Source organism: Zonotrichia albicollis, chromosome 9, assembly GCF_047830755.1.
Source record: "Zonotrichia albicollis isolate bZonAlb1 chromosome 9, bZonAlb1.hap1, whole genome shotgun sequence".
NCBI lineage: Eukaryota > Metazoa > Chordata > Aves > Passeriformes > Passerellidae > Zonotrichia > Zonotrichia albicollis.
Window position 1 is genome coordinate 17,726,404 of NC_133827.1, and position 13,164 is coordinate 17,739,567.

Consider the following 13,164-nt stretch of genomic DNA (forward strand, 5'->3'; position numbering starts at 1 on the left):
AAGTCAAATTTACTTACATATTCCAAGAAGCATGAGCCAACCTCACTCAAATGTGGGTGGTCTTTGTTAAATTTCTTCTCTAGTGCTTTAACAAATTTCTTCTGGCACCTGTAGATGTCCTCAATATTCCCAAAGATTGTCTTCAGCTGTTCCTCTGTAAACATGTCGGCTCTCTTGCGGCACTGCTTAATGTAACCCTAGAAAACCAGATTGGAAACCTCCTGGGCATCTGCTCTGTGGCACAGAAAGCCTCAAGGACTGCACACCAGGTTCCTGCACTCCCTTCCTGCACATCTGGACCCATCTGTAACCATTATTTCCTCTCCTGTTACCCTGAACATGGTACAAATAGAAGCTGCCAGAGACTCATGGCAGCCCTGGGTGATGCTGCTGAAGGAGTCACAGAGCTGCTTTATCCCCTGCTGAAACAGCCTCTGTGTGTCTGCAGTGGGGTGCTCTGACCTCAGAACTGGTAGATTCGGACCAGTTAAGTCCCGGTGTGGACCTGGTTTGGTGTCTGTGTGAGGAGCTGCCCAAATGCCTCCAGCAGAGGAGAGCTCTGAGGGGCAGAGGGACACTGCAGCAGGAGAGGCTTGTGTGTAAATGTGGGCTCTTTGCCCCAGCTGCCTCTGCTGGGAGCCACTTTTGTACCACTGCAGTGGAGAATTCTGTTCCTGCAAAAATTGCAAGTGCCTTCACTCCCCCAGTGTACAGGATGGATCTCTTTTACAAAAGGTGTCACAATATTCAGCATATTTGACAGTAAAAGATCCAATTGGCTGAGCATCCCCAGTTGTTTTGGTCAGAGCATGGCTTGCCTGAAGGCTGGAGTTGCTGGTTATATTACCCCAGAACATATATTAGAGAGGACAGCAGTGCTAGACATTTACTTTTCTCTGGCTTGGGAAATTCAATTAATTCCATTTAATCAGAGCACAAGTGAGTGCTCCAAATGCAGAGGCATTTGGGATTTTGCTGTAATGAATTGTCTTCTGTTTTCTGAGCATATACTGGCATTCAGCAGAACTGATGAAAATCCAGTCTCATTTTCAGCAAAGTTTCCAGCTCAGGGTCCCTTTCTGGGCAGCATGGGACACAGTCCATCATCCTTCAGAGAAATCTTTACAGTCCCTTCCCCCTTTATTCCTTACCTCACAAATGTCCTTCAGGTGCTTGATGTAGTCTCTCTCTGTGCTTATGATCTCATTGATGACGTTGGTCCTCATCTGGTCTTTGGTGGTCTGGCCCATGCCAAAGCGCCGGGAATCTTCCTCTCTGCCGCCCTCCACCTTCAGGGGATAATCCTCCATGGGCTCATCCTGGTTCACCCGCAGCTGCAGCACAAGAGGGTCACTGCTCCACTGCCCAACACCTCTGCCAGGGAAGGGCTGCAGGGCGGGCACACACTGGGCAAGGTGGCAGGAGGGGTGTGGATTGCCTGGAAACATTTCCCCTGGGAGCCTGAGGCCAGACAGTCACTGTGGGGAGGGGACATGGCTGCTGCTCCCACCCTGGCATGGCTGGGTTTGGGCAGGCTTTTCTAGTGCACAGAAACTACAGGAATGATATGGAGCCCTTCAGGAATAATGCATATAAAATCAGGACAGAAATGGTTTCTCAATTGAAATTTTCTTAAATATTTGAAGGAACACTTTGGGAGGGAGGGGAGAATCAGTAAACGGTTGGTGTTTTATCTACTTTATTGTTCTCACACTGTCGCTAACAGATGGCCCCTCGGTGTCTGCTTCCCGGGATTATTTAAAGAGAGTTCATTGCTAAAGCAGAAGCAGATCAGCTGCCCGTGGGCACCGAGGTGGGGGAGAAGGGCAGAGCCCGGCAGGGCGGTGTGGGACCCTCGGTGCCCCATCAGAGGGCAGCACAGCCCGGGAGCAGGGACACGGCGGCTGGAGGGCAGCGCTCTCTGCTCTGCACAGCCCCGAGCTAAGGGACACCGCCACAGCCCCGAGCTGAGGGCCACTGCCACAGCCCCGAGCTAAAGGGACACCGCCACAGTCCTGAGCTAAGGGACACCGCCACAGCCCCGAGCTAAGGGACACTGCCACAGCCCCGAGCTAAGGGACACAGACTGCAGCATTCCACTCTGGGCTTCCTTTTCTGGCACTGCTGAGTGCCCTGGGAATACTCTGCTCGTGACCCAAAGGATCCATCCCAGCACAGAGAAGGAGTTAAAGTTAGGAAGGTAAACCACACATAATTACAGGAATTTTCAGTACAGTGACACATAACTACTTTAAACTTTTAATGTCGTTTCTTTAGGCTCTATGACTTACCACTTGATACAAATACACCTACATATAAAACACAGTGCATACCCTCCCTTGCCAGCACAGGCACAGAGTACATTTACTCACAGCTGAAGTTAATTCACTCACTGCTGAAGCCCTGGTTCTCCTTTTCTGTGAGCAGGACATCGGCAGCCCTTAAACTCAGAGCTCGGCCTGAAACTCAGATGTGGAGTGACAGAGTCCTGCAGTCTGAGCCGAGCCTCCAGACACACCAGCCCTCCCTACAGTGAGCCTGAGCCAGGGGTAATTAGCAGGAAATCTTCAGCTGGATGCTTGAATAAGTGTTGTGATTCCTCTGTTAAAAGAATTTCTGACTGCATCCCTAATGCCTAGTGCTAGTCTGCTTTACTCTGACAAGTTTTTGCCAGCCAGGACAATTCAATTTAGCAATAACATGAAAGAAAAAAATTCTGTGTTTTCATTGCAAGAAAAAGCAGTGCTGAGGTCTTGGTAATCTTATTTGCAAAACATTCCACTGTTTGTGTTAATTATGCAGCCGAGACTATCCCCAGCAACCTGGAACAAAGCATTTCAAAACCGCCCCCCTTCCGCAAGGACGTTTGCTACAGACACCGGATGACCTCGCGTCACCTCCTTTCATGCTCCACCTGGTGTCGGGTCACTTGTGATCTGAAGTGACCTGGATAAAGAGCTAAAGGGCTGAGAATCTCTGCCCTCGGGCACCTCAGTGCCTTTGCAGGCTGAGGAGCCTGTCCCGAGCTGGGCAAGGCTGTCAGGCACCCACAGCGACAGGAGAAAGGGAAAAAGCCTTTCTCCTCCCAGCGGGACAGGAGCACAGCAGTCACCCCCTCCCGCACTCCTGCTTCCCCTGCTTGCCCTGATGTGCTTCAGAAAGCTCTGCTGGAGATGAAGCTCTGCAGGGTGCTGGCTGCTCTGCACAGCTCCTCTGTGTGGGCTTTGAAGCTGGCACCAGGGGACAGCCTTGTCTCACATTGCCCCGGATCACTGCCCAGACATTTCTTGGGTTTTTCTCCTCCACTTCTTAGTGCCTGGCTGGCACTAAAAACAGCCCAGCAGCCTGAGGAGGTGCATGTGAGTGAGGTGGGTGCATCCTTTGGCCGTGGCACTGCACTGGCCCCCGCAGCAGCTGCAGAGAGGTGCCTTTGGTGCCACGCTCATCTCCATTGTCTAAGTGGGCACTGGAGTGAAGAATCCAGGGATCTGCATCAGGGATTCCTCCAGGAGAGCACTGCTTGCTGCTGGAAGTGGATGCCATGTGCTTGGGCACAAATCAGCCAGGGTACAGATGGGTAAGCAGGAGCAGGCTAACCAGCAAACAGGGCAGCTGCCCAGCTGGCACAGCTCAGCTCAGCTCTGCTCCAGTCTGGAGCTGAACCTTTTACCCTGATTTACTCATGTACAGGGACTTCTCCCCACTGGTGGGATGCAGTGCAGTGAAGCTGTGTGTATCTCTGTGAAAGCAGGGGATGGATCCATGTGGCAGCAAAACCAAAAGGGTTATTGATGGATTAAAAACAACAGAAGTGCCTCAGAATGGTCATGTAGAAATTAGAGCCTCTCCTCCCCCAAAAGGTGGTGGGATCAGCCCAGGAGGGCACCCTGTACTGTAGCCCCTTGTAGAGGAATACAAACAAGACATGCTGAACCATCCCTAGCAGTGAAAATCCTCTGGAGTCACCACAGAACATTAAACCTGGAGAAGGACAAACACGTGCTGCTCATGGAGAGGGCACAGAGAAAGATGAAGATCTTACCCGAACAAAGCTGGCTGGGAACCAGCCTTCACTGTCCAGAATCCTGCCCCACCACCACTCCTTGTTGGTGGCATCCATCACTTCGATGACATCTCCAGCCTTGAATCCCAGCTCCTGGTCATCCATGGTGACGTGGTCCCAGAGCGCCTCGGCGTACACCACGCTGCCATCGCTGATCAGCTGCGGGCACAGAGACACAGGGTCAGTCCCTCAGGGCAGCAGCACCCCGTGCCAGCCTGGCTGCAGCCCTGGCACAGCCCTGGTACCTTTGTGCCCCATGAGCAATGAGGAGTGGCTGCAAGGCTGGCAGCTGCTTTGCCCTCACTTGCATTTTTCTCCTTTCAGAATTATTGTGCCAGAGTGTGAACCTGCATACACAGAAGTTTCATTTTCTTTTAAAAAGAAAGAAAAATCAGTTCTTTATACAGAACTGATAATGGCCCATTGCATCTTGTGCCCCAAAGTCTGCTACTGATCCTTACAGTAATAGAGAATCAAGATGATCCACTTGAATCAAGACGCGTCAATTAAGTACAGAAGAATTATTTAAAAAATTAAGTCTCAAGGAAATTTTATAAGATGCTTAAATAATAAGAAGGTGTGGCAGGGAAAAAATCCCTAGTTTTAGCCCAAACTCATTTTCTGTATCAAATCAATACTATTCTTAAGGACTGAACTGATATTATCAACAGCATTTATTCAGAATCACTGGCACACACTATGTTTACCACCATAAAAACATAAATTCTGGTATTCCATCCTGCTGGCTTTGCCTCAGCCAGCAAACAAGGCTGTTTCCCATCAGTGAAAGAGGTTTTCAACTGTATTTCCTGGGGAAGCCTATGTTGCAAGAGGGACTCCTCTCTCCTTGATGAACTGAGAGTTGATTATCTGAAGGGTGGTGATGAATGAGAGTTGATTATCTGAGGGAGGGGGTAACTGGATTGAGAATCCAAGGTTCTGTTTCATGTGGTGGTGGAAATTGGGGGGGAGGAGGAGGAATGTTTTTGGAAGGTTTTCATTCTGAGTTCTGTGTGTTCCCTTTTTTCATATTGTAAGTTAATAAAGTTCTTTCTTTTATTCCTAAGTTGGAGCCTTGCTCTATTTCTGGTCACATCTCACAGCAGACACTGGGGAGAATATATTTTATACATGGGGGCACTGGCATTGCACCAGCATCAAACCATGACAAAGCCTCAGTGGTTCCTTGTTTGTGGAGGATGCTCTGGCGCTGCCAGGGCAGCTCTGCTTTGGAAAGCCTTCAAATAAAACCTTGAGCATCAATATTTAGAGACAGCAAAAACAGGGAGGTGGTGGAGTCCCTATCCCTGGGTGTGTTTAACAAAGCCTGGATGTGGCACTGGGTGCCAGGCTTTAGTTGAGCTGTTGGGCCTGGGCTGGATTTGATGATCTTGAAGGGCTCTCCCAACCTGGTCATCCTGTGATTCTGTGAAAAAGCATTCAGAGGCCTCGGAGCTACTCTGGAATGGGGAGCCTGAAGCCTGTAAGGTGGTTAAAGGTTGCACTTAAGATGCTCAAAATAAGACTCCTGGAGAGTTTGAAGCAATTATACTGAGGAACAACAGTTATTTACTGCATGGCCCATAGAGGCCCCACTGTAGGAAAAACAGGACCCCCAACAATTAAAAACTCAAACCCAAACCAAAGCCATGTGTCTGGAAGCTGCAAGGGGGCTCTGAGCTCAGTGATGCCTGGAGGCACTGCTGACCATCCCCACCCCAGCTGTGGCCAGGTAACACCTGGGGGTGCTCCAGGGGGGTCTCTGTCCCCTGCTGGCCACCACAGCAGCAGTGCCTGATGCCACTGGTTTATCAGGACAGTGTCCCTTGGATTTCCACAACTCCACTGCACACTCACAGAGCTCCCAGGGCCTGAGTGTGCCTGGGACTGCCTGAACACCAAGGATTTTCCCAAGAGGATGGAGTGCATACTGGAGTTCTGCCAAAAAGGACTTGGCCATTGTGGAGTGGCAGTGAAGGTCTGTTTTTCTCCAGGAAAATGGTGCAATGATGAATTATGGGAAGACAACAGGAGGACAGTATGGGAGGCACACAGGAGAAAGAGAGAAGCTGCAGGAAAGCCAGTGTCCCTGGTCGGTGTGACAGTGACACCACAGAACACAGGGCATGGCCACCCTTGGCCCTTGGCCCTGCTCAGTCACCCAGAGCTCTCCCCTGCTCTGGGTCACTGCTGCTGCCTCTCACAAAGGGGAGATGCACTGTTGGGAAAGAACTCAGCACAATCATCAGCTGAGTAAATCAGAAGAGGGTTAACGAGGCATTTGAAAGCAAATTGAAATGCATTCTGCCTTTGGATAGCTAATGGCCCCTCACTGAACCAGAAACAGCTTAATGCAGTGTTTCCATTCTGACAGAAATAACAGTGTGATGGGGAAGGAGAGGGTGAGAGTTCCCACTTATCTACACAGCCAGTGTAGCCAGAGCTAGGTGGGATGCACTGATGCTGTAATTGTGAAAATAGGGGATGGATCCATGTGGCAGCAAAACCAAAAGGGTTATTGATGGATTAAAAACAACCGAAGTGCCTCAGATTGGTCATGTAGAAATTAGAGCCTCTCCTCCCCCAAAAGGTGGTGGGATCAGCCCAAGTGAGTGCATCCACACTAATGCACACAGGATGGGAAACAAACAGGAGGAGCCCAGGGCTATGGTGTGGAAGGAAAGCTGGGATACAGCTGCCACCACAGTGGGATGATTCTCACCACTGGAGCGCTGCAGGGTGGCCATAAACCCTCCAGAAGGAGCAGCCATGGAAGGAGAGGCAGTGGGGGAGCCCTGCATGTGAGGGAGTGTTTTGATGATGGTGATGGCAGGGCTGTGTCCCCCCCTCTGCTCTCTGGTGCCAGTGACAGGACCCACAGGAATGGCCTGGGGCCACGGCAGGGCAGGTTTGGGCTGGATATATCAGGAAAGGTTCTTTCCCTAGAGGGTGTGGGGCACTGAACAGCATCCCCAGGGTCACAGCCCAAGGCTGCCAGAGCTCCAGGAACATTTGGACAACACTGTCAGACACAGGGGGGAATTCCTGGGGTGTCTGTTCAGGGCCAGGAGTTGGACTCTGATGATCCTTGTGTGTCCCTTGCCACTCTGGTGCCCTGTGACACCACCCATTGACAGCCCTGCCCATGAGGGGACACGGGCAGGATACTCTGTGATTCTCTAAATATATTTATCCATGATATATTTATCCATGAGGGGATTGAGTGCACCCTCAGTAATTAAGATGTTTTAGCTCTTTAACATAAAGCAGTGACAACTAGAGTAGGGAAGAGAGTGGATGTAAAAGTGTGTTTTTCCAGACTTGGCTCTCAGATTTCAGCCCCAGAAGAGCAGCTGGGCCCTGGGTGAGAGCAGTGTAGCCACTCTCACAAAGGGCTCTGCTGCTGCTTTGGGCAATCCATTTGCTCTGGGACTGCAGGGAGTGACTGCACAGCACAAGCTGAGCCCCACAAGCAGCTCCTCCTGCTGCAGGGAGCTGTCACAGACACATTTTATGGAAAATCCTTTCCTTAGGATTTTTCCTCCTGAGAAGCTGGGAGGCCTCAGGAACAAAATGTAAACAATGGTTATCTGCTGCTGTGGAATGCAACAGGTGCATCTGGGATTGGTCTCATGTGGTTGTTTCTAATTAATGGCCAATCACAGTCAACTGCTTGGACTCTCTGGTCAGTCACAAGATTTTATTATCATTTCATTCCTTTCTATTCCTTGCTAGCGTTCTAATTGAATCCTTTCTTCTATTCTTTTAGTAGAGTTTTAGTATATAAATTTCTTTGATATAATATATATAATAAAATAATAAATCAGCCTTCTGAAACACGGAGTCAAGATTCTCATCTCTTCCCTCGTCCTGGGACTGTCACACCTTGGTAATGTGATGAGAAGAAAAGAGGCCAAGGCTGAGCCAGCATTCACAGCACAGAGGGCTGACACACCCAGCTCACAGAGCCACATGGTTCTGCTCAGGCACTGAAATCCACAGGGCTGGGTAGGGAATCCTCAGCTGGTGTTTTAATCCATCCATTAATATTAATACCTTGCATTTTCTCTATTCAACAACAGCCATACTGTGGATATGACTTAGAAAATACAGGAAGTCACAACTGTGGGATCACCAGCCTGGCACTGCCAGTTCTCAGGCAAAGGAGTAAATAAATTACACCTGAACAACAGGCCAGGATTTGTTTAACTGACAGCCAACACCATGTTTCTGGGGAGGAATGATCTATAAAGCATGAAATAAAGAGCAAACAAACATTTCAGTGTTCATGGGATGATCTCAATTAATGTAATAGAGCAGCACTGCACACACCTTCATGTGCTCAGGCTGCCAGGGCCCCCTCCCTGCCCAGCTCCTCCTGTGCTGGTGGCACCCCAGGGTGGGCAGGGCAGCCTGGGAGCTGAGCAGGGAGCAGGGATCGGGGAGCAGGGAGCTGAGCAGGGAGCTGAGCAGGGATCAGGGATCAGGGATCGGGGAGCAGGGAGCTGAGCAGGGAGCTGAGCAGGGAGCTGAGCAGGGATCAGGGATCAGGGATCAGGGAGCAGGGAGCTGAGCAGGGAGCAGGGATCAGAGAACAGGGATCAGAGATCAGAGAGCAGGGAGCAGGGAGCAGGAATCAGGGAGCAGGGAGCTGGGATCAGGGAGCAGGGAGCTGAGCAGGGAGCTGAGCAGGGAGCTGAGCAGGGATCAGGGATCAGGGATCGGGGAGCAGGGAGCTGAGCAGGGAGCAGGGAGCAGGGATCAGAGAACAGGGATCAGAGATCAGAGAGCAGGGAGCAGGAATCAGGGAGCAGGGAGCTGGGATCAGGGAGCAGGGAGCTGAGCAGGGAGCAGGGATCAGGGAGAAGGGAGCAGGGAGCTGAGCAGGGATCGGGGATCAGGGATCAGGGAGCAGGAGCAGGAATCAGGGAGCAGGGAGCTGAGCAGGGATCAGGGAGCTGAGCAGGGAACAGGGAACAGGGAGCAGGGAGCAGGGAGCAGGGAGCAGGGAACTGGGATCAGGGCTCTGCTCCTCTGTGCCCCAGCTCAGGCTGTGCCTTTCTCTGCTATTTCCCACTGTGTCCAGTCCAGCAGAAACACCCAGCACACCCAGGCCAAGAGCCCCTCTCCTAGAGCAGCTCAGGGCCAGGATTTCCTGTGCATTTCCATGGCACAGGAGCAGCCAGGGTGCCCCAGGGCACTGCAGCAAGGAGAGCTGCCCCAGCTGGGGGCACAGCACTGCCCCATCCTCCCCAGGGCAAGGTGCCACAGGGAAACAGGGGCAGGACTCTGCAGCAAGGGAGAGAAATCATTGAGAGAGGCTTCATAAAACCAGGCCTGCTCTCCTGGAATCACTGCCTGGCCTTGTCAAAGCCAGCATTTGCAAGTTGCCATGTGAAAGCAATCCTGGTGTGAGCAGTTCATTAACATAACAATCTATTTCTGGGTAAAAAAACCCAACTTGTACCTGTATAAACTGTTTTTGCATCACCAGACAGAAAAATGAAAACTGTCTTTTACAAACAACTTGCCTGCATGTATACAGAGTCTGAGTGACCAATCAGTACAGAACAACAATTTGTTACTGACCAAAAAAGTAATTGGCAAGAAAGCTCCTGACCAACTGAGTCCCACATGAGGTCTGTAATACTGAATAAAAGGAGTTATGTGAATAAAGAATGGCCTTTTCCCACCATGGAGAAAATGGAGTCCTGTGTGATTTATTCCCTTAGGACTCTCCCACCCCAGGAAGGATAAAGCACAGCAGCAGCTAAAAGGGTTTTGGCACAATGTGTTTGAGGTGGCACCACCTCAGCTCTGCAGAGGGAGGGGCTGGAGGGAAGGGGATGCTCACCCTGCCAGGCACCTCCTCACCTCAGAGGGCTCAGCTCACCAACCTTTGATCTTTGCAATTAAAGCAACGTTTGGAAAACAACTAATAATTTCCATGTGAAACAACATTTATGTGCTGGCTTTGTAATGTCAAGGACAACTCAGTACATGCTCTTGAAGAGGCCCAAACAAGTGTAGAGGAGGGAAAAGTGAGAGAATGCAAACCAGCCACCCCACAGCTGCTCCTGCAGCTGGCATGGGGAAAACAATCAGAAATCAACTTTTTTCTTTGTTTATAAAACATCTAACTTTGTAGACAGCAGCATTTGCAACCCAAAGGCAGCACTAGCCCAGATGTTTGAATCTGAAAGCTGAGGGCAGCTCTGTCACTGCCCTGGCCTTGGTGTGTCCCAGCCCCTGCTCCAGCCCTGCCTGCTGCAGGGGGAAGGCACTGGGGAAGGCACTGGAGCTGAGGCCTTGGCGTGGCCACCTAGAGCAGAGGCTGGACAAGATCCAGAGAATAAAGTGGGGATTTATTAAAGGCCTCAAACAGGTTCACCTTGGGCAGCCACAGCCTCCCAGGGGCCACACCCAAGCTGGACAATGGGCACTAGTTTTTCAGACAACTTAAGTTTGGTCCATTTACATATCATTCTGCAATTACAGCCTCAGATAAAGAAGTAATTTACCCCCAGTTTGTTCCCTCCCAATTCACTTTTTTGTACTTTCTGGGCCTGAGGCTGTGGGGTATCCTTGGTTCCCAGGCCCAGAGGGATTGTTTTGTCTGACAAAATGTGAAGACAGTAACTCACACTCTGTGTGGAGTTTGGAGTGATGCACTGATGCACTACAGGATCTGAAAATATAAAAGCTGCAACCCTGAGGCACCAGGGCAGCTCCTCCCGTGGCACAGATGGAGGGGAGGGTTGATGGATGGCTCCTCCAAGCAGTGTCTGCACAGAGGCTGCCAAGGAGGAGGCACAGCCAGGGCTGGTGCACAGAGCTGCCCCAGATTGAGCCCATTCTGTGTGGGCAAACAGACCTGGCATGCCAAGGCCCATGCCAGGGCTTGTTGGCATTGCAGCTCCTTGCCCCTGTCTGTCTCAGGCTGGACACCTTGACATAATTACCTTGTATGTCCTGGTCTTGTTTGCACAGGATCTCCAGGCAGAGCTAGCAGAGATAAAAGATCTCAGCAATTTACAGAAGGAGGGATGAAGATGCATTCAGGAAATATTTATCTTTGAGCTACTTGTTTCTATTTGAATAAAATTTGAATAGCTTTCTCTTGACAATGCCAAATACACTGGATCATGCAGAGCCAAAAAATAAACCCAGGAGCATCAAAAGAACTGGGAAAAGGGAAGATCAGGGGGAAGGTACCAATAGAATGGAATTTATTTTCAGCTCTGTGACCCTAAAACATACATGTTCCACAGAGAGCACCTAAACCCAGCCCTTCCTGGTGAGCTGAAATGGTTGCCATGAAGCCTGTGCTCATTGCCTGACCCCCTGAACTCGTGTGGAACAGACTGAAGCTGAACTGCTCCAGCACACCCAACACCTCAGCCCTGCAGCAGCCCTGACCCCAGAGGCAAAGCCCTCCCACAGCTCCAGTTCCTACAGCAGCCACTTTGCTTCCAGAGCTTCTCCCCTGCCTCTCACATGCAAGGTGCAGCAGAGGAGTGGGAGAAAAAAATTACTTACACAAATGCCCCACATTGTGCTACATTCACACAAATACTTATTTTCTCTGAATATGAGCAGAAGGCAAAGCTGGCCTCTGCCTTGAACTGAACCCATGGGATAGTTTTGAAATTGCCACAGAATTCACAGAATGACTCGGTTGGAAGAGACCTTCAAGATCATGGAGTCCAACCCAGCCCCAACAGCTCAACTCACCCCTGGCACCCAGTGCCACATCCAGGCTTTGTTAAACACACCCAGGGATGGGGACTGCACCACCTCCCTGGGCAGAACATTCCAGAACTTTATCACTCTTTCTGTGAAAGCTTTTTCCAAATATCCAGCCTGCATTTCCCTTGGCACAGCTTGAGGCTGTGTGCTCTGGCTGTGTCAGTGCTGCTGCAGACAGAGCCCAGCCCCAGGTGAGCACAGGCCCCTTTCAGGAGCTGTGCAGAGCGATGGGGGCAGCCCTGAGTCTCCTTTTCTGCAGGCTGAGCACCCCCAGCTCCCCCAGGGGTTCCTCTCAGGGTTTGTGTCCCCAGCCCCTCTGGATGTGCTCAGTGCCCCAAGGCCTTTCCCAAGCTGAGGGGCCAGAGCCGGACACAGCACTCAGGGTGTGCCCTCACAGTGCCCAGTGCAGGCACAATGCCCTCCCTGCTCCTGCTGCCCACACCATTCCTGATCCAGGCCAGGCTGCCATTGGCCTTCTTGGCCACCAGGGCACACTGCTGTCCTGACAGCTTGTTCTTGCTTCCTCTCAAAACTTCCAGCTTCACTGTCCAATGATGAGCAACAGAGATGAAATTTATCTCACAGAGCGCCTTTCATGTGAGCAGCAGGCACTGAGTCTGTGTGAGTTATCTGGATTGGCCCTCAGAGCATCCCCTGGTAGGGAGACAGGCACCCCAGGGAAGGGCTCACCCCTCTGGTGAGCTAACCCAGCCCCGGGGCTCCCTGCAGGAATTTGGGCTGTCCCTGCTCGGCTGGACTTGCTGCTGCTGCCTGCAGGGTACAGAACCCCAACCCGGCTGTGCAAACACTCCAGTGCTGCCTGCTGCTCCTCTGCCCATGTGCCAGGGCACCAGGAGCCCTCTGTGCCCGTGTCCCCTCATGGCAGGGCTGTCAATGGGCAGTGACACAGGGCACCAGGAGCCCTCTGTGCCCGTGTCCCCTCATGGCAGGGCTGTCAATGGGCAGTGACACAGGGCACCAGGAGCCCTCTGTACCCGTGTCCCCTCATGGGCAGGGCTCATGTCACTGCTCCATTCACAGCCCACACGCTGTGCCCCTGCCAAGCCATGCCCTTGGCATTTGCTGCCCTTTGCCTGCACTGGAAGCTGCATATTTCTCAGCAGAGATTTTAGAGACCGATTAAGGGTAGTGGAGGACTCTCAGGCATTTACCAAGCACTGCAGATCTCCATTCAAAATATTTTAATTTGACACTGATTCTCCTTAACAAATGTAAAATGTCAGTCAACAAAGATCTTAATCCAGCTAAGCGTGCTACACTGATATTGCACAGTGCTGCTTTTTTAATCAGTGCCTGTAGTTAAACTCCTCATGTGACATCTAGTACAGCTG

General features: G+C 51.2%; 1 protein-coding gene across 1 annotated transcript in view; it reads right to left on the bottom strand.

Annotated features, from left to right (window-relative positions):
- ARHGEF4 (Rho guanine nucleotide exchange factor 4) overlaps positions 1–13,164 on the bottom strand; it is a 112,453-nt gene that overhangs the window by 11,610 nt on the left and 87,679 nt on the right. The window contains 3 exon segments of the mRNA XM_014269814.3: positions 18–197; positions 1,152–1,334; positions 4,043–4,222. Coding sequence (XP_014125289.3) covers positions 18–197; positions 1,152–1,334; positions 4,043–4,222 — 543 coding nt within the window.